Below are 24287 nucleotides of genomic sequence, written 5' to 3'. Positions count from 1 at the left end.
ATAACCTGAAAAATAACTACAGGTGCCTTTTTTTTTTTACGTGTAATTGCACAACTGCAATTTCTAATAACTTTCTAATATTCAGAGCAGATGGATATTCATATTTTTATTGTCTTTAGACAGCTTACAATCATTAGAAAGCTGACACTCATAACTGTAGAGACAAAAATACATTTTCAATACACAATGTCACACATTAGCTACAGAAATCTGGATGTAGATTTAGACCCCTAATGAGGCGCCAGCAGCAAAAAGCTTTGAGATGACATGAGGAAGAAACCTGGAGAGGAACCAGACTCAAAAAGGAACCCGTCCTCTTCTGGCTGACACCGGATAATATAATTATTACTCGTCTACAGCTGTGTATTATAAAGTCAAACAGTGCTAAGTGTCTTGAAAGCATGTTCGGTGAGTATCCTGTATCCCAGGATAAGCACATGACAGTGTTTATGATTACAGCAGTAGTAGTGATTAGGTACAAATTTAACATATGAAGGTGAGACCTTATCACAAACAGATATATTGTTCGGCATAACATTTTACCCATTTTTAACAAGGGTGCCAATAATTCTGGAGCTGAGTGTAGGAAAGTTTGGATGCAATACACTGAGATTGAGGTTTTGATTTTAATTGTAGGGAAGGGTGTTAATCTTGTGTTAACCTCACACAGTGCCATTTAATAACATTTCTAAATAATATGATACTAATGATAAAAAAAAAAAAGGAGGCTGTATGATAATAACATGACTAAGACACTCACGAAATCATTCGCCTGACTTTTCCCTAAACACACACCTATAAATCAATGCAGTTGTATTTTTAGTTAATACTGAGACCAGTACACTGATTTAAACTGGTTCATATTTATATTCCCTACACCAGGATGGTAATTGATTGCAGATCAGTGTTGCTGCTGTAGTTGTTGTTGTTGTTGTTGTTGTTGGAAACAACTTATTTTTTTATCCCAAGAAGACTGACTTTTCCAGTCCATCCTCCACTTTGGTGTACTCCAGGTGGGCGGGATAGTATCTGTTCTCATAGCGAGGGCTATTCCTCACATACTCCAGGTATTCCGGCGCTCCGGGACAAATCACATTGTCTGCCAGCAGCACAGAGCCCTTCCTGAGCAAACCGCACTCCTATAAAGATGCAAAAAACTTTTCAGTACTGCAGTATTGCTAAGTTCTGCATTACAAAGTCCAGTCCTGCATTACACAGGTTTTTTTTTCTGACCATAACACCAATAAATCCATTCCTTGATATCAGCAGCCCTGACAGTAGTTCTAGCTGCAAGGCAAATCACAGGTTTATATTAACACTCTTATTTCTATAGTAACTGCTAACACAGGAACAGATTTTGAAAATTTCTATGAGATGTTCAATTAGCATTTTTGTAAGGAGTCTCCAGTGTCAGTGCTTTGTAATAGTCAGAGGTAAAGCTGCAACTTTAGGTTTTCCAACACTGGAAATTCTTCAGGACTGTGGAGTTTCTTAATAATACAACAGGCTGTGAATTTTGGAGAGAGGAAAAAGACCAGAACACCAATAAATCCGATGGTGAGGGAAAGAATGTTTATAGCTGCTATAATGCAAGTTATAACAGGGCCTAACTTGTTACATTCACCAATATTAAATGTGACAGTAAACAGATAAAGAGTATGATGTGTTGTTCTTTAAATAAAAAAATGCCAGTATTGGCAAATTGTTGTGCTGTAAGAGGAATAAAAGACTTCTGGACATGCTGGTCATTGGAATAATGCTGATTATCATGTGTGATTGCAATCAGGATCTGGATTAGAGTAAAATGTGGACGGTCTAGAGCTTCTGGGTGACCATGGTGTATGTTTAATATGTCTTTTACCTCAAACAGCTTAATGTCAGGGAGGTATCGGTCCTTCCAGTGGTCAAGAAAGATGAAATCAAACGTTGTGATGCCGAAACGCTCCTTCATTTGGGGGATCAAATCACCCGAAGAGCCCTCTACTACAGTCACCTGGAAAAAGCAAGCGGAAATAAATATCCAACAAACATCCCTTCTTTAGATGGCTAAGACCATCTACAATGCAGTTCCATGTGACACTTCAATCCCAAATCTCAATTTTGTTTTTTACAAAACAATTTTACAAGACCATAAAACATGCCAGATTCCTAATGAATTCCTAATCCATAATACAACTGTGCTTTATGTAAGGAATAATAATTTTTAGTAGGAAAATAATAATATTAATAATAATATTAAACCATCATAGGTAACGGTGTGCTTACAGATTTATTCTTACCACCCCAAAGTTGATTAATTCCCTATAACTGGCATTGAGGTGTTTTTTTTTTTTCCACAGAAATTTTGCCGACACTGACATTTTTAATATTAATTAAAGAACATGTCATACTTTCTTTCCAATTATCGTTATGTTACTGAATGTTGTGGAACCACCACAAAACAAGTTAGTTCCTGTTATTACTTATAACCGCTATCAACTGTCTTCCCTCCTTAACCTTTATTTTTTCTTTCTTTTTAAGCTAATAAAACAAAAAGAAACCACGAACTGCAAAAAGTCCTCCATCCAAAAGACTATCCAGTGTCGAAAACAGTTTTACTTCTGACTGCTACAAATCACTGACACTGGAGACTCCTTCCAAAAATGCTAAATAAACATCTCCTTACAGAAAACTTTACTTTATCAGTGATTACACCCGTTTCTTTATTTGTTTATGTAGTATGTCTGCCATACATGTCCCTGTGAATGAACTGTTACTATACAAACAATAACAGAACAAGTGCATTAATGTAAACCTGTGATTTGCCTTGCATCTGGAACTACTGTCAGAGCTGCTGTTACTCAAAATTAATCAACATCATCTGTGAGTTAAGCATTCAAAAGCAAAAAGAGAATTTCACATTGATTAGCAGTCTCTCTCTCTCTCACACACTCACACACACACACCTTGTCTTGTAGGCCAGCATGGGCAATGATCTGCCTGGCGACGGTGACATTAGCCGGGTTAAACTCCAGCGTGATGAATTTGGTGCCGGGGGACAGCAGACGGGCGATCCTCACTGTGGAATACCCACAGTACGTACCCAGCTCCAGAACCGTGCTGGGGTTCACCTCAGTCACCACTGAATCCAAAATGGAGCCTGAACACACACACACACACACACACACACACACAGTGACAGCTACACTGAAAGATCATTAACAGATGCAGTTGAGTGGTGAATGGCACAATCGAAACATCATTAATGGTCTTTCTGCATCATTTAACCGCCAGTCAGGTCTGCACCATTGATTATTAATCAGCTGAATCCTAAATGGGTCCTTATTGATTGTATGAGCTTGTAGCTCATTCCTGCTGGGCCCTACGGGTACGGAGTAGGGAAGGAAGGAAGGAAAGAAAGGGAGGGAGGGAAGGAAGGAATAGGAGTGACTGCTGCGTTATTGTCATGTGCTCATATCTCTCACAACTGAATTTCATTGCATCAGACAAATAACAAAAGTACAGTTTACAACTCTCTGTGTGTGTGTGTGTTTGTAGCCATGTGGAGAAATCATGGACCCAGCAGGCAGGCGAATGCCATCACACCACGTTTATGAGCCCCAAGGACTTTCACTCAAGAGTAGGAAACAGAGTGAGGGATGGATGGGGAGGAGAGACATGAAACCAACAGGAGGGAAACAATAGCTGAGTTAATGATGAGAAAGAGAGAGGAATAGGGGAGGTACAGAGGTACAATAGAGGGAAGGGTAGATGTGTTCACCTTTCTCATCACCCACATTCATGGCCCATTCTGAGTGCTTGCAGAAGTAGTCAATGGCGGAGATGACACTCTCAGGATTTCCTTTAGTGGCGTTCTTCTGCACTGCCTTCAGCATGCGCTGCAATTACACAATAAAGAATTCAGAAAGGTACAAGGTCAGATTTAAACTCCTGCATGGCTAAAGCTATTGGGGTAGTGCTATTAAACTCTTAAACTGAATGGAATGCTCACGGCACAGGGCCGCTTCATCGGACAGCAGCAGTGGCAGATAAACATGTTCAAGGAACAGCTAGCACAGCTCCGAGCCACAGCTCCAGCTATGCAAACCCCACCGCCAGCTGCCTCTCTGTCAGGGTCCTCCTTCATTGCCTGTCCCGAGAAGTATGCTGGCGACCCTGCTGGCTGCAATGGTTTCATGCTCCAATGTTCACTCTACTTCGTTGGTCAAGAAGGGGTCCCGGACCGTACCAAAATCACCCAGTTCATCGATCTGCTCACCGACAAGGCGCTAGCATGGGTAAGGAGGAGAGCACACCATCTCCTGTGTAGGATTCCTACAGCTTTTCCAAACAGTGTTCAACCATTCTCCTGAGGGCAAGGAGACTGGAGAGCGACTCCTCACCCTGAAACAAGGCACCCAGAGTGCTGCTGAATATATCGGTTTTCACGTTAGCAGCAAGTAGAGGCTGGAATGAGCCAGTACTCAAGGTCGCCTATTGTCAAGGGCTCAACGAGGAATTACTCACTGAACTGCCACGCCACGATGACCAGGTTAAGCTCGACTCCTTCATTGACATGTGCATTCGCCGAGACACCCTGATCAAGAACAGAAGAGTTGCGAAGGTAACCGTCACCCCAGTCCCGGAAATCCAGGCCATTGAACCCATGCAACTCACCCAGATAAAGCATTGTGGAATGCCAAAGGCCCCCATAAGTAGAAATTATGCTGCTACTGCGGCAGTCCTCAACGACAGGTTGTGCAGTGCTCCTCGCAGCCCTCCTTCAAGGTTCCACAGGTGAGCACCCTCCCCATCTCGCTCCACCACAGTGAGTCCAGTCCGTTTCCTTTCTCACCCCAATTTTGTTCTGCCAGTTCAGATCACACACTCAGGAAATGTCTCTACCATTCCAGTTCTGATCGACTATGGCGCGGTTGGGAACTTCATCAACCGAACCCTCGCAAAAAAGTTCCAGCTGCCCTTACGTCCACTGGATGGGGTTCATTCACCCACTGTACAGAACCTATCACCCTTGGCGCCATGCAACAAGAGCGCATCTCTCTCCTTGTCACTGTCACGACCAAGTTCCCGGTAGGGCTGAGTTTCCCATGAATGTAGACCCACAACCGCCAGATCTCCTGGAAGGTGCAAGAGATCATGTGCTGGTCAGCACACTGCCATGCCAAGTGTCTCCTATCGCGGGCCCAATCAAGTTACCATCAAGTATCGTTATCCCCTGCCTCTGGTCCCGGCAACTCTGGAACCACTACTAGAGAGAAAATATTCATCAAACTCAATCTGTGAAGCACCTAAAACCTTGTGCGTATCCATGAAGGAGAAGAGTGGAAGACAGACTTCAGCACCACCTCTGGCCACATTGAGCACTGTGTAATGCCATTTGGGCTATCTTCACTGGCAGCAGTCTTTCAGTGCCTTATTAATGACGTCTTACAGGAGATGTTGGGAAAGTTCATCAAGAAGGTACTGTCTCAACTCCTAGAACATCAACTCTATGTAAAAGGAGAAAAGTGTGAGTTCCATGTGCACAAAGTGGCTTTCCTGGGATACATCATAGGGCCAGAGGGGGTGCTCATGGACCAGGATAAGGTCGCAGCGGTCACAAACTGGCCAGTGCCCACCACAGTAAAGGAGTTGCAGTGTTTTTTGGGCTTCGCCAACTTCTATCAATGCTTCATCCAGGGCTTCAGCATCATACCATCTCCACTAACTGCCCTACTAAAAAAGGGAACCAAAAGGTTGCAGTGGAAACCCTCAGCAGACCAAGTGTTCTAGTGACCCAAGGAAGCTTTCACCCCAGCACCCATAGTAAAACACCCAGACCCCTCCAAACCCTTACAGTGGAGGTATAAGCCTCAGAAACGTGTGTCAGGCCGTTCTCTCACAGCGGTATGGAGAAAAGCCCAAGGTCCACTAAGTGACCTTCTTTTCTAAGAAGCTGTCCCCTGCCAAGAGGAACTATGACATTGGTAACAGGGAGCTCTAGACAGTGCGGCCTACAAACATGCCCACCAAGGAGCACAACAGCCAACCACCACAGACTCTCTCACAATCACATTCACTAGATTACTGATCACTCACACCTGGACTCAACATCACAGCCACACTCACAGTACTTAACGACTCTCATCCCACTCACTCACTGCGAAGTATACACTCTGTGTTTCTGTACCAGTCTACACCAAGCTGTTGTTTACTGATTGTCTTTCTTGTTTTGATCTTGTTTCTGGTTTTCTGGTCTTGCTCTTGCCTGCCCTAGTTCAGGCTGTTTGTTCATTACCTGACCCTTGCCTTAATTTCAACATTGCCTCTGGATGATGTTTTGTTTGTTTGTTTGGCATTTCTAATAAAGCATTGAATACCCTCACTTGTATCCGTACCTGCATCGTGACAATGTCCCTTGAGTGAAAAAGAGTCCCTTAAATATCATGTCTGCATGAAGGTCAAAAATGAAAAACAAAGCATGTCACCTGAGGGCGTGTGGAGCGGGTGAATGTGTCACGCAGTCGCTCGGTGATGAAGACATGCCATATTAATACCCATATGGCATTACGCTGCACAGCTGGCACGAGCCAATAAAAGAGGACAAAAAGGAGAGCTGCAGAAACGGCACAGACTGTCAGCAGGCAGCACTCCATTCTGAGAGAGAGGACAGGAGAAGTGAGGAACTAAGAGACTAGGATAGAGGAAGAGGCTGATAGAGTGGAAGACAGAGATCCAGAAAAAAGAGACAACAAGAATGAAGAAATAAAGGTGAAGATCAGTAACTCATATTTGACAGATTCATACTCGAACTCCAGCATCAACAAACATGAGTGGTAGCATGAGAACAGCTTCCAAACATCCCAATTTACCAAAACACTCTCTGCCCATGAATCCCACCTTTACGAAAGAGTAAAGCTATTTAACAAAATGCCTGACTAACCAAAGAGGTTTCCAACCTAAACGTAAAGGCTGAATGTGCATCTGAGATCCTAAGGCTGTTCCATAGCTAGAGGGCTTTGTAGGTAAAAGCTCTGTCCTATCTTTTAATGCTTAACCATTAATGTTATAAATAAGGAAATTTGAAGTGGATATGTTTTGTCTTGTAGTGGTGCTTCATGTTACGACTTTTGACTAGAGCCGTATGCCTGGAAACACATACTTCTTTGCCCATTCTGTTTTTGTCGTCGACTTTCTTTCAACAAGCCATCAGTCTTCAGTCTGCTAATCAGACCAGAGAGGGAAAATAAAATGACTCACATAATGCGTCTAACCCTGTAGCTAGTCTCTGGTCTGATGAGCTGCCTTCAGCTAAATAATTTACATAAATATGACTGGATAAACAACAGAGGATCTGCTACAGAAACCAAGCTGGTTCATGTTTTTAAAGCTAGAGTTGTTGAGCTACAGCCAGTTTTTAACAGTATTTTTCTGATTTGGTCTGCTGAAACACTTTGCTCAGGTCAACATCAGGTCCACAGTCTGCCTAATTATTTATTAATTTTGCTCCAGAGCTACAAGGCTCATCTCTCTAACAAACAAGGAAGTCTTAATACAGTATTTGGCTCACTAATCCCATTAGTAAATAAATAGTTCCATAAAATAGTAGATAATCTTACGGTCTGAATCACTAATGTACAACTTTATCTTCAAACTAAGTCTGAGTGAAAGTAATTCCAGCTTTAAGATGGAGCTAAGGCTGTTTTTAGCTCTGTGACATACTTTTATTATACTTTAATAGATCACAATGTATCATAAAACACCAGAAAATAACAATCAAATCTATTAAAGATTACTTACCAGAGCTAAACTGGATGCTCTAAGCTTTACTTATCTGCTAGCAGCAGCATTAGTGGCTGAATGTAGACCGTGTTGTTTTGTTTGACTAAATGAGTCTGTGGTTTATTGAACTTTGATACTGAGGTATTGCTTAACCTGGCAAGTCCACGTACGTAAATGTTGGCAAAAAAAAAAATATATATATATATCCAGAACAGAGCAGAGCAGAGTAGACAAAACCACGTACAAGCTGCAGGGCAGTTTTATAGTTACTGTCTTTGGTTTTTTTTTTTCCTTGAGTGTGGTGTAATGCCTGATAACTTGTAATTTTAGTTCCGGTTCTGTGTGTTGCCGACCGGACAGATTAGAGAAGGGCACCAGTTGTTGGATTAACGCTGTGTGTGCGCGTGCTTAAAGTCATGTATAATAAAGGTATTGGTGGTAATTTCGATTCGTCACAGTGACTCGAAACTTTTGATTCAGTTCACCAACAACATTCGTTCAGATTCGTTCACTGATTGGTCCAGTGACCCTTTCCGTAAGTTACGTCATTACAGCAGCAGGTGGCGCCAGTGAGTGTCTTTTTAGATATTATGAGTAAGTCATTGTTTCATTCATTCAATACATCCATTTTAAAAAAGAGAAGGTCTGGTGAATTTATTCTCAAGAAAGACATTTCAGTCAGTACAGGCTGGTTTTGAGAGAGTGGTCACGAATGAGGATACGAATGTAATTTGAAAAAAAAAAAATTTACACAGGTGTATGAAGTCATTTTCAGTGCTACAATAATTTTAAAAAATTAAAAAATTCAAATTCAAATTTTATTTTTCACATGTATAACCATACACAGTACGACTTGCAGTGAAACGCTTTATACAACTGTTCCAACGTAAAAATAAGAAAATATAGAAAAATATTAAATATAAAGAAAAATATATACATAAAAAAATACAAAGAAAAATATAAAGAAAAATAGTAAATATAAGAAAAATATATACATAAAAAAATATGAAGGGATTAAAAAAAGTGAAGTAAGAATATATATATGGATATATGGATGGTGGCAGCAGCAGTCTGACAGTAAAAAATAGCTATCAGTCATTTTTACAGATTTGTGTATAGCTGATTATACTATGAACAACACAACAACAACACATAAGCCTTGTCTTAGTGCTACACACTTTTCAAATGCACTGTTCCGCCATCTTTCTCTTCTTGTTGAATGGCGGTGAACGACATGCATATATCAGCCGAGCCGACATCAGTGAATCAGCAGACCCTCGTTCGTTCACCCAGTTCCTTCATTTCGTTCACGAACGACAATTATCAGTTCCTTCATGTGGTTCTTCATGAACCACGGTTACCAGTTCATCATTTCGTTCATCATTTCATTTACGAACGACAGTTATCAGTTCCTTGATTTCATTCATGAACGACAGTCATCAGTTCGTTCACCATCACCTATGCAGCTCAGCAGTAATCTTGCTGATAAGTGGAAATGTTTCAAGCAGAGATTCAACATCTGTCTTGTTGCAAGTTGCAGGATAAGATGAAAAGCATCCATCTTTTTGTATGTAATGGGTGAAGATGCACTGGACATTTGTAATAGTTTTCAACTCGACGATGCAAATTTAACACAAACTGTTGTTATGGCAAAATTTGAGGAATACTTTGTGCCAAGCAAGAATCTCACTTTTGAGAGATATAAATTTTTATCTGCTGACAAGAAACAAGGAGTGAGTTTTGAGCAGTACCTTCCTGAACTGCGCACACTGAGTAAGACTTGTGAATTTGGAGATTTAAGAGTTTCAGTAGTGAGATACCGAATAGTGAACCATCTCTGACACTGGAGAAAGCTGTCAATATGGGTAGAGCTGCTGAAAAGCTCATGTACCAGCCAAGGAACTGCATAGAGATGATGCTGCTGTGCATGCTATAAAAAGAGAGGAGCAGCGCACAAAACAGTCCACAAAGCAAAAGTAGCAAATGGTGAAAACTCAAAAAAGTAAATGTGGCAGATGTAGAGGCACACTCATGCCAAGATCACGTCCACCTTATAGAAAAATCTGCAACAGCTGTGGAAAAAAATAATCATTTTGCAAATTGTTGCAAAGGTGACGTTGCAAAGAAAAAAGTACAGCTAAAGAACAGCCAGAGGAATTCTTTGTTGATTCTGTACAGACCAGACAAAGTTGACTGGATTGTACCACTGACTGTAAACTAGACAATAATTCCATTCAAATTAGATACTGGCACACAAGTTAACCTCTTGTCCATGGCTGACTACAAAACCCTCAAAGTCAAAAGCAAAACCCTAACCCTAACATCCACCAAAAATAAAAGTAATAGGATACACAGGTGAGAATGGCCCTGTCAAGGGGAGCTGCCTGGTGACTCTGAAACACAAGGGACAGCTGTTTAAAAACACAGATACTGATTGTGGAAGAGAACATCCTGCCAGTTTTAGGACTGAACACGTGAAAAACTTGACTTGGTAAGGAGAGTGTTTGTAGTGACACCACAGGTTGAAACAGATGAAACCTCACTCATGGAGGAGTACGAAGATGTTTTTGAAGGATGCACAAATGAGGCAGGTCCTGCAGCTAACAAGACAGTCCAGTCTAAAATTGAACAGAGAGAAATGTGAGTTTGCAGTCAAGAGCTTAACTTTCACTGGAGATGTTCTGCCTGAGGAAGGCATTAGGCCAGACCCAAGAAAAACTTCAGCAACACTCAACATGGAACGGCCTCAAAATAAAGAGGAAGCGAGAAAATTCCTTGGAATGGTCACATAGCTGGCCAAATTTGTTCCCCAGCTGTCAACACATTCTGCTCCACTCAGATGTCTCCTAGAGCAAAAGAATGAGTGGGTGTGGTCTCATGAGCAGGAGGCATGCTTTCAAAATCTGAAGCGCATCATTACAGAAGAGGCAGTGCTCAGATATTATGACCCGCACAAGAGCACTAGGATCTTAGCAGATGCCTCACGATATGGCCTAGGTGCGGTGCTGTAGCAGCATCATGGTGAGAGTTGGCAGCCAGTAGCCTACGCATCACAAGCCTTGACAAGTGTAGAATCTAGCTATGCACAAATTGAGAAGAAACTTCTGGCTAGTACATATGCCTGTGAAAGATTTCATCAGTATGTATATGGACAGACCTTTGAAGAGGAAATAGATCATAAGCCACTAGTGTCCATAATGTCCAAGGCCTTAAATGACTGTCCCATGAGAATCCAACGCATGCTCATCAGACTCCAAAAATATGATGTCAAAATTATCTACACACCTGGAAAATTCATGTTCGCAGCAGATACACTCTCTCAGGCTGTCTACAAGCATGAAGGTTCAAACAATGAGAAAAGTGCAAACATGCAAGCGTAGGTTGTCATGGTCGTAACCTCACTTCCTGTGTCTCAAGAGAGAACAGAGCAAATAAGAAAAGCAACTGTGAGCTGGATAGAACAATGATAGAACTCAAAGAGATCATACTGAAAGGTTGGCCAGAAAATAAAAGCCACTGTCCAAAGAAAATCCAAGATTACTGGAAATGCTGAGCTGAGCTTTCAGTAGTGAATGACACTATCTTCAAAGGAAACAAGTTTGTCATCCCAGCAACGATGCGCAAACAAGTGCTGAGGAAAATTCATGAGCGACATTTAGGAGAGCAGAAATGTAAACGCAGAGCTCATGAGGTAATGTACTGGCCAAGGATAAACCATGACAGACTACAGCCTCATGCGAAATATGTCTCACATACAGGTCTAAGCAACAAGCAGAGCCGCTCATGCTTTATCCAGTGCCTGATCGCAAATGCCAGAAGGACAAAGTAGACTTGTTTGACTGCAATGGTAAGAGGCACATTGTAGTTACTGATTATTTCTCCAACTATCCAGAGGTTGCAACACTTCAGGTGACATCCAGCCAAGCTGTCATTGCTTTTCTAAGGACAGGCTTTGCAAGACATGGAGTTCCCTGCGAAGTGTTTTCTGATAATGGCCTTCAATTCTCCAGTAGGGAGTTCAGTTCTTTTGCTGAAGAGTGGGGATTTCAACACACCCCTTCAAGCCCAAACTGCCCTAGGTCCAATGGGCTAGCAGAGAGTTCTGTAAAGATTGTGAAGGCTTTCATGAACAAGAATCATGAACGAAAGGTGGACTCCCACAGTAGTCTTATGATTTACAGGAGTGCTCCTTTGCAAAATGAGTTGTCCCCAGCTCAAATGCTGCTGGGTCAACGGTTACGCACTGACCTACCTATCCTTCAGGACATGTTAACACCTGCAGGAGCAAACAAAATCAAAGCCACAAAACAAAAACATAAAGACAAACAAAAATGGCATTACAACAAGAAAGTAAAAAGCTACAAAAACTCAAGCCTGGAGATAAAGTTCGTATCCTAAACCATGCAACAGGCACATGGTCACAACAAGGTTGAACTGGTTCCAGGTTCCAGGTTCATATGAGATCCAGACAGAGCATGGTGCAACTCTGAGAAGGAACCGAGTGGACTTGAGACCACAAGTGACAATTCAAGAAGCCGATTTGCAACCAAATGACCAAGGGGTGTCTGACATTTCCGCTAGTGAACAAGCTGACTACAGTTCTGTGGCTCATACAGACTCAGATCTGACAAAAGGGGTCACTGTTTCTTCTGGGAAGTATTGCAGACCAAGACACACTGCTGGGCCTCTTGAAAGGCTTATTGAAATTTGTTGAATGGTTTAAGGACTGGAGAAGTAGTTTGAAAAAAAAAAGTTGATTGTAAAAATGCACAGTCGTAATGGAATTGTTGTGTTATTGTTCTGAAAATATGTTATTTTTGGCATAAGAGAAAGTTAATAGAAGTAAAGCATTCCAAGGAAAGTGATTTACTTTTAAATGGGGGAAGATGTGATGTCATGGAATAACATGATAACATGGAATTTTGGTTCTGGTTCTGTGTGTTGTCGTCTGGACAGTTTAGAGAAGGGCACCAGTTGTTGGATTAATGCTGTGAGTGCGCATGCTTAAAGTTATATATAATAAGAATGAGAATTTGACTCCTGGTCTTACGGTGTGTAGGACTGGCAAACAACGCTGTGTCATTCTGACACACACTTTCTGCTTCAGTAAAGGTGTGATAAGGAAATGGCTAGCACTCTTCAGTGGCTGCTGACGACTGAGTCCTATATGCAGTGCTGGAAATGTAACATCTGTCTCCACACACTAACGTTGCCAGAAGCTAATCAGCTTTGCAAAGAGCAACACTGCTCCATCTTCTTCTATAGTTAATAATTAGATATATTTTAAATGTCTGAGATCTGAGAGCATATTTTATGTTCAAGGCTTTAAACTGGTTGTAATTACAGTTCTGGCCTGCCAAAATCCAACAATAGGAAACAACATTTGTTTGTATTTAACATAAAAATGGAGAAATAAAGTGGGAGGTGATTACTGTGTCTGCTTTCCTTTTTGTTTCAATCCCCATAACTAAAAAAAAAACCCACACTTTACAGATTTGGCACAGTGTTTAGACTCATATGACAAAGGGTTTATTGTGTAGCTCAGGTTTTCACTTTCAAAACCTTTCTATGGAGACATGATGGTGTGTTTTAGCACAGGACAGTGTTTATGATTACAGCAGTAGTAGTTATTAGGTACAAATTTAGGTACAAATCTAACATATCTAGGTGAGAACTTATCAGAAACAGATATATTTTTTGCCATAACATTTTACCCATCTTTAACAAGGGTGCCAATAATTCTGGAGCTGAGTGTAGGAAAGTTTGGATGCAATACACTGAGATTGAGGTTTTGATTTTAATTGTAGGGAAGGGTGTTAATCTTGTGTTAACCTCACACAGTGCCATTTAATAACATTTCTAAATAATATGATACTAATGATAAAAAAAAGGTGGCTGTATGATAACAACATGACTATCTTATACCAAGACACTCACGAAATCATTCGCCTGACTTTTCCCTAAACACACACCTATAAATCAATGCAGTTGTATTTTTAGTTAATACTGAGACCAGTACACTGATTTAAACTGGTTCATATTTATATTCCCTACACCAGGATGGTAATTGATTGCAGATCAGTGTTGTTGCTGCTGTAGTTGTTGTTGTTGTTGTTGGAAACAACTTATTTTTTATCCCAAGAAGACTGACTTTTCCAGTCCATCCTCCACTTTGGTGTACTCCAGGTGGGCGGGATAGTATCTGTTCTCATAGCGAGGACTATTCCTCACATACTCCAGGTATTCCGGCGCTCCGGGACAAATCACATTGTCTGCCAGCAGCACAGAGCCCTTCCTGAGCAAACCGCACTCCTATAAAGATGCAAAAAACTTTTCAGTACTGCAGTATTGCTAAGTTCTGCATTACAAAGTCCAGTCCTGCATTACACAGGTTTTTTTTTCTGACCATAACACCAATAAATCCATTCCTTGATATCAGCAGCCCTGACAGTAGTTCTAGCTGCAAGGCAAATCACAGGTTTATATTAACACTCTTGTTTCTATAGTAACTGCTAACACAGGAACAGATTTTGAAAAGTTCTACGAGATGTTCAATTAGCATTTTTGGAAGAAGTCTCCAGTATCAGCACTTTGTAATTGTCAGATGTAATGATGTAACTTTAGGTTTTCCAACACTGGAAATTCTTCAGGATAACAACAAGCTGTGGGTTTTGTTTTTTTTTTTGTCTTTGTTTTTTCATCAGGAGAGAGGAAAGAGAGAGGATGGTGAGGGAAAGAATGTTTATAGCTGCTATAATGCAAGTTATAAAAGGACCTAACTTGTTTCGTGGACATTCACCAATATTAAATGTGACAGTAAACAGATAAAGAGTATGATATGTCGTTCTTTAGTAAATAAAAAAATGCCAGTATTGGCAAATTGCTGTACCGTAAGAGTTATAAAAGACTTCTGGACATGCTGGTCGTTGGAATAATGCTGATTATCATGTCTGATTGCAATCAGGATCTGGATTAGAGTAAAATGTGGACGGTCTAGAGCTTCTGGGTGACCATGGTGTATGTTTAATATATGTCTCTTACTGTCATGAAATCCAGGGAGTCGGATGCGAGTGCAGAAGTACTTAATAATAAAAAAACTAAAAATGAAAAAAAAAAACAGGAAAAGAACCAAAAACCTAGAACAACTAATACAAAGGACTAGACTGAGGCAAGGTAAGGCAAGGCAGGAAAAGAAAACTCAGCATAAAAACAAAACCCGCTCACGTTGCACATACAACATAACATAACGGCAACATTACAGACAATACACACAATGCTTCACAACTAAGGAGGGAAAACACAGAACTAAAATAGGGAAGCTAATTAGGGGAACACAAAACAGGTGTGCACAAACAAATAAGGATGTGTGCACGTGACACTTACCTCAAACAGCTTAATGTCAGGGAGGTATCGGTCCTTCCAGTGGTCAAGAAAGATGAAATCAAACGTTGTGATGCCGAAACGCTCCTTCATTTGGGGGATCAAATCACCCGATGAGCCCTCTACTACAGTCACCTGGAAAAAGCAAGCGGAAATAAATATCCAACAAACATCCCTTCTTTATTATTTATGCTAAGACCATCTACAATGCAGTTCCATGTGACATTTCAATCCCAAATCTTAATCTTGTTTAGGCACTAATTAAAAATTTTACAAGACCATAAAACATGCCAGATTCCTAATGAATTCCTAATCCATAATACAACTGTGCTTTATGTAAGGAATAAAACACTCGGGGTGAGTTTTTAGTAGGAAAATAATAATAATAATAATAATAATAATAATAATAATAATATTAAACAATCATAGGAAACAGTGTGCTTACAGATTTATTCTTATCACCCCAAAGTTGATTATTTCCCTATAACTGTATGGCATTGAGGTGTTTATTTTTTTAAACACAGAAATTTTGCCATACTTTCTTTCCAATTATCGTTATGTTATCGAATGTTGTGGAACCACCACAAAACAAGTTAGTTCCTGTTATTACTTATAACCGCTATCAACTGTCTTCCCTCCTTAACCTTTATTTTTTCTTTCTTTTTAAGCTAATAAAACAAAAAAAAACCACGAACTGCAAAAAGTCCTCCATCCAAAAGACTATCCAGTGTCGAAAACAGTTTTACTTCTGACTGCTACAAATCACTGACACTGGAGACTCCTTCCAAAAATGCTAAATAAACATCTCCTTACAGAAAACTTTACTTTATCAGAGATTACACCCATTTTTTCTTTATTTATCTGTTTATGTAGTATGTCTGCCATACATAACATAAACCTGTGATTTGCCTTGCATCTGGAACTACTGTCAGAGCTGCTGTTACAGAAAATTAATCATCATCATCTATGAATCAAGCATTAAAAAGCATTGTGGAATAATTAAGGATAATAACTACAGAGAATTTCACATTAACTAGAAGTCTCTCTTTCTCTCTCACACACACACACACACACTCACACACACACACACCTTGTCCTGTATGCCAGCATGGGCAATGATCTGCCTGGCGACGGTGACGTTAGCCGGGTTAAACTCCAGCGTGATGAATTTGGTGCCGGGGGACAGCAGACGGGCGATCCTCACTGTGGAATACCCACAGTACGTACCCAGCTCCAGAACCGTGCTGGGGTTCACCTCAGTCACCACTGAATCCAAAATGGAGCCTGAACACACACAGTGACAGCTACACTGAAAGATCATTAACAGATGCAATTGAGTGGTGAATGGCACAATCGAAACATCATTAATGGTCTTTCTGCATCATTTAACCGCCAGTCAGGTCTGCACCATTGATTATTAATCAGCTGAATCCTAAATGGGTCCTTACTGAGTGTATGAGCTTATAGCTCATTCCTGCTGGGCCCTACGGGTACGGAGTAGGGAAGGAAGGAAGAAAGGAAGAAAGGAATGAAAGGAAGGAGAAGTGACTGCTACCTTATTTTCAAGTGCTCATATCTCTCATGACTGAATTTCATTGCATCAGACAAATAATAAAAGCACAGTTTACATCTCTCTCTCTCTCTCTCTCTCTCTCTCTCTCTCTCTCTCTCTCTCGCTCTCTCTCTCTCTCTCTCTCTTTGTGTGTGTGTGTGTGTGTGTGTGTGTAGCGATGTGGAAAACCCATTGACCCAGTAGACAGATGAACGCCATCACGTCACGTTCATAAGCCCCAAGGACTTTCACTCAAGAGCAGGAAACAGAGTGACGGATGGATGTTGAGACATGAAACCGACAGGAGGGAAACAGTAGCTGAGTTAATAATGTGTGTGTGTGTGTGTGTGTGTGTGAGAGAGAGGAATAGGCAGAGATACAATAGAGGGAAGGGTAGATGTGTTCACCTTTCTCATCACCCACATTCATGGCCCATTCCGAGTGCTTGCAGAAGTAGTCAATGGCGGAGATGACGCTCTCAGGACTTCCTTTAGTGGCATTCTTCTGCACTGCCTTCAGCATGCGCTGCAATTACATAATAAAGAATTCAGAAAGTTACGAGGTCAGACTTAAACTCCTGCATGGCTAAAGCTATTGGGTAGAGCTATTAAATGGAATGAAATGGGATGGGATAATGAAGTTACATGAAATGGGATGGAAATAAAAAATAATGGTGATGGGAATGATACTGAATGGAAAAGAATGGGTTGGGATATGATACAATGTGATGAGATGAGATGGAATGCAATGGGATGGTATGGAAAGAAATGGAAGAATGGAATGGAATGATTTTGACTGGAATTGGATAAAGGAATGGAATTGACTGAAATGGAATAATTGGAAATAATGGGTGGAATTATACTGAATGGGATGGGATGGGATGGGATGGAACAGAAGAATGGAAGTGAATTATATTGAACAGAATGGAATGGAATAATAAAATGGGATGGAATGGAATGGAATGGAAGTGAATTACATTTCCTGGAATTGCACAAAGGATTGGAACTGACTGGTATAGAATAATTTAGCTGGCTGGAATTATATTGAATGGAGTGGAATGGGATGGAACCGAAGAATGGAAAAGAATGATAACAGAATGCATTGGAATAATTAAATGGGATTCTTGGTGTATATGAGAGTTAGACGCTATTTTGGACTCTCCAAGTCCTTCGACAAATGTAAAAATACATTATTCAGAGAATTCAGTTAAAACACAATGCATTATGTACCTGTACACAGAATTCTTCAGACTAACAAATAAAAATAGCAGCGAGAAAACTCTGAATGTGAAAAGTATCAAACATTCCCCCAAAAGTGCTGTGTGTGAATGTCCCTTAAATGAAAAAGAGTCCCTTAAATATCACATCTGCATGAAGGTCAGAAATGAAAACATAGCATGGCACCTGAGGCCGTGTGGAGCGGGTGAACGTATCGTGCAGTCGCTCGGTGATGAAGTCATGCCATATTAATGCCCACATGGCATTACGCTGCACAGCTGGCACGAGCCAATAAAAGAGGACAAAAAGGAGAGCTGCAGAAATGGCACCCACCGTCAGCAGGCAGCACTCCATTCTGAGAGAGAGAAAAGAGGAAATGAGAGAGAAACTAAGAGACTAGGATAGAGGAAGAGGCTGATAGAGTAGGAGACAGAGATCCGGAAAAACAGAGACAAGGAGAATGAAGAAATAAAGGTGAAGATCAGTAACTCATATTTGACAGATTCATACTCAAACTGCAGCATCAGCAATCCTGAGTGGTAGCATGAGAGCAACAGCTTCCAAACATCCCAATTTACCAAAACACTCTCTGCCCATGAATCCCACCTTTACGAAAGAGTGAAGCTATTTAACAAAATGCCTGACTAACCAAAGAGGTTTCCAACCTAAACGTAAAGATTGAATGTGTGTTTGAGTCCGGAAGGCTGTTCCATAGCGGGAGGGCTTTGTAGGTACAGTTGGGGTTATAAGTACACATATGCCTTGCAAAATCTGCAAAATGTTAATAATTTTAAAAAACAATAAGAGGTATCATAAAAATTGCATCTTGTTTTTTATTTAGTACTGCCCTGAATAAACTATTTCACACAGCAGTTGTTTACATATAGTCCACGAGACAAAATAATAACTGAATTTACACAAATGAACCGGTTCAAAAGTTTACATACGCTTGATTCTTAATGCTTTTGTGTTGTTACGTGGATGATCAACGACTGTTTTTACGTTTTGTGGTAGTTGTTCATGAGTCCCTTGTTTGGCCTGAGCAGTTAAACTGCCCACTGTTCTTCAGAAAAATCCTCCAGGTCCTGCACATTCTTTGCTTTTCCAGCATCTACTGCATATCTGATCCCTTGTCAGTGATGGCTATATGATGTTGAGATCCATCTTTTCACACTGAGGACAACTGAGGGACTCAAACACAACTATTACAAAAGGTGCAAACATTCACTGATGCTCAAGAAAGCAAAACACTACATTAAGAGCCAGGGGGATGTAAACTTTTGAACAGGATGATCTGTGTAAATTGTTACTACTTTTTTGAAGATTTTTTTTTTTCATTTAGTACTGCCCTTCAGAAGCTACATAAGATATTTACATGTTTCCCAAAAGACAAAATAATAACAATTTACACTGTTTTGTCTTGTAGTGGTGTTTCACATTACAACTTTTGACTAGAGCCGTATGCCTGGAAACACATACTTCTTTGCCCATTCTGTTTTCATTGTTGACTTTTCAGTCAAGCCATCAGTCATCAGTCTGCTAATTAGACCAGAGAGGGTAAATAAAATGACTCACATAATGCGTCTAACCCTGTAGCTAGTCTCTGGTCTGATGAGCTGCCTTCAGCTAAATAATTTACATAAATATGACTGGATAAACAACAGACGATCTGCTACAGAAACCAAGCTGGTTCATGTTTTTAATACGAGAGTTGCTCAGCTACCACGGTATTTTTCTGGTTTGGTCTGCTGAAATACTTCGCTGTGTCTGCATCAGGTCCACGGTCTGCCAAAATGATGTCCCCTGATCTACAGGGTGTCCCAAAAGTCTCCATATATAGGGGACTATGTATGCCAGCACCATGTTGGTTGTGCCTTCCTGGTTGGTGCGCAACACTTCCAGTCTTTTTGAATTTGTTAATAAGTTTGGCGACAGTGTCGTGTGTGATGTGCTTGCCATGTTTCCTGGTAACCTTGCGACAGATTCCTGATCCAGCTACGAGAATGATTTCAATATGTTCTTCTTTTTTCAAAGGCATTCTTAAAGGCAATCTGAAAAGTGTTAATTTCCCCTATGTATGGAGACTTTTGGGACACCCTGTAGATACTGATAAAGAACCTGCACCTTTGCAGACGTGGAGGATCATAATAGACCAAAATGACACTTTTTTCCATACTCCATGTTTAATATATGACATTTATGTCTTTAATTTTGCTCCAGAGCTACACGGCTTATCTCTCTAACAAACAAGGAAATCTTAAAACAGTATTTGTCTCAGTAATCCCATTTGTATATATATAGTTCCATAAAATAGTAGATAATCTTATGGTCTGAATCACTAATGTACAACTTTATCTTCAAACTAAGTCTGAGTGAAAGTAATTCCAGCTTTAAGATGGAGCTACGACTGTTTTTTAGCTATGTGACATACTTTTATCTATGTCATAAAATACCAGAAATTCACAAACAAATCTATTTCGGATTACTTACCAGTGCTAATCTGGATGCTCTAGGCTTTACTTATTATTTTACTGGATACTCTTACTAAGCTTTACTTATTTGTTAGCAGCAGCATTAGTGTTTGAATGTAGACAGTGTTGATTTGCTTGTTGACTAAAAGAGCCTGTGGTCTATTGACTTTTGATCCTGAGATATTACTCAACCTGGCTTGCAAAATGTCCAGGTGTTACAAAGCACGTACAAGCTGCAGTGCAGTTTTATAGTTGTGTCTTTTTTTCTTTTTTTTTTTTTGCTGAGTAATGCATGTGCAAATAATTGCAGTGGATATCGATTACTGCAATGAGATTTAAGATTTGTGTGTTAGCAAGAGTAGAGAGAAGAAAGAGATTAAGAATTTGACTCCTGGTCTTACAGTGGGAGGGACTGGCAAACAACACTCTCGTTCTGACACACACTTTCTGCTTCAGTGTGATAAGGAAATGGCTAGCACTCTTCAGTGGCTGCTGACTACTGAGTACTATATGCAGTGCTGGAAATGTAACATCTGTCTCCACACACTAACGTTGCCAGAAGCTAATCAGCTTTGCAAACAGCAACACTGCTCCATCTTCTTCTATAGTTAATAATTAGATATATTTTAAATGTCTGACATCTGAGAGCATATTTTATATTCAAGGCCTCAAACTGATTGTAAATACAGTTCTGGCCTGCCAAAATCCAATACTAGGAAACAACATTTATTACATTAAAATCATGGAGTTATAAATGGTGAAATAAAAGGAAGGTGATTACTGTGTCTGCTTTCCTTTTCGTTTCAATCCCCATAACAGAAAAAACACACTTAACAGATTTGGCACAGTGTTTAGACTCATACAGGAAAGGGTTTATTGTGTAGCTCAGGTTTTCACTTTCAGTTTTCTGTGGAGACATGACCATGAGTTTTAGTGCAAGACAGGACACAATTTGCATCAAGCAGATCAGCTTCTCAAAGATAAACGAGGAATAAAATACTTGGGAAATAATCCTTGACAGACTGATGTGACACAACTTGACACAAAGTGGATTATTTTCCAATAACAGCATGTCCTGAAGTGCTTTACTCCTCTTATACTACAGTGTTTTGCCAACAATTGCAATATTAATTTTATTAATGAATGACGTTGTGATTTTTATCCATTTGTCGTTACATTTAATGTTGTGTAATGTCTGTGAGACAAGTTAGCTCCTGTTTATCACTTATAGCACCTATAAACAGTCGTTCCCTTACGAGCCTCTCATTTCTCTCTCTGGAAGTTAATAAGGCAAAAAAAACACACAACCTGTTATGTGACTGAGAAAATGGGAAGCACAAAGTCCTGAAGACCTTCTAGTGGTGGAAAATGTACTGACTGTTACAAAGCACTGACACTGGAGCCTCCTTCCATAAATAGATATAAAATAAACATCTCCTAACAGAAAACTTGACAATATATACAAGTATATGCTTTCTTTGCTAAATAACCACATTTTTTTATCTCTTTATTATTAGCTTTGTATTATGTACACTGTTACAACAATAATTGAAACAATTGTATTAGAATGAGGGCATTAATATAAATCATAATCAGCCATATCTGTGTGGCCCACTTGTTTAAACAGTCTGATAGGATTAATGGCTTTATGGTTTATGCAAAATGGCAGCAGTGGAGGCTTGTGTTGTGTTGAGAGCAGGCAGAAGTTCAGTGCCATCACAGGTTTAGTTAAAGATATTATAATTAGTCTCTAGGCCCAGCAGAAGGCTCTGGCAGGCAGAGAACTCTTTTAAGCGTCCTCCCTCGCACACACTAATGAAGTAGGTCTCATCGATCTGCAGACCTGCCAAGGAGCGACGTGTCAGCTGATCTGCATTCTGAGCACCGGGTCACATAAATATTTCACTGCACACTGCTGTTCAGCTCTTGGGCCTCGGCAAGGCCACAGTACCGAGCTATTCACACTCACGCCTGCACATTTACACACACAGATGGAGCTGTGGGAAAAAGCAGACGACTCTGCGAGTCATGCATAAAAGCTGTAAAACAGATCAGCAGTGTGGTGTTGAGGAAGGAGGTGGTAAGAACTGTGAATGCAAACGCTCATACACTCATGTACAAACATGACTTAAACACACACACACACACACACACACACACGTTCACACATGCATATGAAAAAAAAAAACAGCTACTACACTTCTTTGCAATTTACAGGAAAGGCAGTGCAAAATCATGCCAAATCGAATTTTAAGTAGAAAGTCTTACTTCCTCCTGGAGATGAACACATGCACAGATCACGTCCCTGCTCGTTTCCAGTGCCTTTCTGCTCAACCACTTCTAACTGAGAAGCCACTCCTCATTTTCTTTCCCTCTTCATTTGATTTGTGCAGCTACAGGTCAAACTGAAGCATGAGGCATGCTGAATACACCCTATATATACACAACACACCATATACATGGTCTATACACACACACACAGGCATATGTAGGTATGTATACACATAAATATATACTCCCTCCCTCTTTTATACTCATACACACCCATAGGAACGGTATAGGAGAAAGGGTTAAGCCTCGGCCAACCGGACTGAGTGTGTAATCCCCTTTAGCCAATCACGCCACAATCCACCCCTCTCGCTCTCTGTGTTTGCCTTTCTTTCATACTCTTCCCACCCCTAGCCCCCCATTACAAAGGTGAAAGCAGTGTAGCAAGCCTAAAGCACTGAACACTGGAGCTCAGGCATGTTCTTCTCCTCAAATCCCCAGCCTGAGCTCTGAGGACTTCTTTCCTGCTTCTGTACACAAGTGTAAAAGCCTTGTTTTGGTTCAGAATACGGTACTTACAGCATTACAGATGTGTTGCATCATTATTAAAATCAGAAAGGAGTAAAGACAGCCTTTGTCTTTCATGTAAACATACAACTGGTTGCATTTTCTGTTGCTCATTATTCACTTAGAAACATTTGAACAAAAGCATTCTTTAAAAGATCATTTGCCTACTTTTCTTTTCCATAAAATCTCCTTTATAGTAGCCTAATAAACAGCAGGGCTTCACTATCTAAACCAGCTCCGTTTTGTATATTCTGGGTTTCTGAATTGGGCTGTGGTTCTTATACCAAAGCTCCTGGGCTAAATTTTCTGAACTACAATTTCTAGGTTAAGTTCTCTGGGTAAAATTCCTGGACTTAAGACTAATGTTACCTCAGGAACCACATCAGTGCAACAGTAAAGTGCCTGTGCTAGAGCTCCTTTTGGTGGTTTGCTGGCTAATAAAAGTCCTGGGTCTAAACTTCCTGGGATAAATTCCTGCACTTAAATAGATGGGATAAAGGTCCTGGACTTAAGTTTCTGCAGTAAAGATCCTGAGCTTAAGTTCCTGAACTAAAGGTTGTGGGCTTTAAGTTCCTGGACTAAAGGCCCTGAGCTTAAGTTCCTGGACATATATCTCTGGACTTAAGTTCCTGGTATAAAGGTCCTGAGCTTAAGTTCCTGGCATAAGTTCCCGAACATAAATATCTCAGCTAAAGTTTCTGGCCTAAGGCTCCTGGATTTACATTCCTGGACTTAAATTCCTGGGCTAAAGTTCCTAAGTTAAAGTTCTTGGACTAAAATTCCTGAGCTAAAAGCCCTAAGCTTAATTTCCTTAGATTCCTGTACTAAAGATCCTGGACTTAATTTTCAGTGCTATGTTTCTTGATTTCAGTTCTTCAGTGGAAAAACAGCTAATAACACCAACACACCAGAACTATTTTGACAAGTCCTGACCAGTCACAAGATTTGAACACTACATACAAAGATCTTCATATCATTTCACCTTCCAAGGAACATAGTTTCAAACATACACATGTGGCACAGCAAAACTGCCTGGCACCCAGACACACCTTAACACCCACACTCAAGTTA

General features: G+C 40.4%; 1 protein-coding gene across 5 annotated transcripts; it reads right to left on the bottom strand.

Annotated features, from left to right (window-relative positions):
• Window positions 1–91: 91 nt before the first annotated feature.
• comta (catechol-O-methyltransferase a) lies at window positions 92–22861 on the bottom strand. Of its 5 annotated transcripts, none has more exons than XM_034306461.2 (6): window positions 22650–22861; window positions 18097–18324; window positions 3761–3878; window positions 2946–3139; window positions 1862–1993; window positions 92–1139 (listed from the first exon to the last, which is right to left on the bottom strand). In XM_034306461.2, exons 2-6 carry the CDS (start codon window positions 18262–18264, stop codon window positions 960–962), a joined length of 792 nt encoding a protein of 263 aa, XP_034162352.1. In that variant the 5' UTR covers window positions 18265–18324; window positions 22650–22861; the 3' UTR covers window positions 92–959. The 5 variants fall into 5 exon arrangements, with proteins under 5 accessions (XP_034162352.1, XP_053092142.1, XP_053092143.1 ...); XM_053236167.1 differs by having other exon boundaries at window positions 18097–18265; XM_053236168.1 differs by lacking the exon at window positions 22650–22861 and adding an exon at window positions 20401–20419 and having other exon boundaries at window positions 18097–18265.
• Window positions 22862–24287: the final 1426 nt, after the last annotated feature.

Source organism: Pangasianodon hypophthalmus, chromosome 8 (assembly GCF_027358585.1).
Source record: "Pangasianodon hypophthalmus isolate fPanHyp1 chromosome 8, fPanHyp1.pri, whole genome shotgun sequence".
NCBI classification, from domain to species: domain Eukaryota; kingdom Metazoa; phylum Chordata; class Actinopteri; order Siluriformes; family Pangasiidae; genus Pangasianodon; species Pangasianodon hypophthalmus.
The sequence above is the reverse complement of the archived record's forward strand: the minus strand, read 5'-3'. Positions and strand labels throughout refer to the sequence as shown.

Excerpts from the sequence above, each read along its gene's own strand:
- comta (XM_034306461.2), bottom strand. The coding sequence starts at position 18,264 with ATGGAGTGCTGCCTGCTGACGGTGGGTGCCATTTCTGCAGCTCTCCTT. Across the intron at positions 3,879-18,096 it reads CCCGCTCCACACGGCCTCAG|CGCATGCTGAAGGCAGTGCA; the intron begins GTGCCATGCTAT and ends GTGTAATTGCAG. Across the intron at positions 3,140-3,760 it reads GAATGTGGGTGATGAGAAAG|GCTCCATTTTGGATTCAGTG; the intron begins GTGAACACATCT and ends GTGTGTGTTCAG.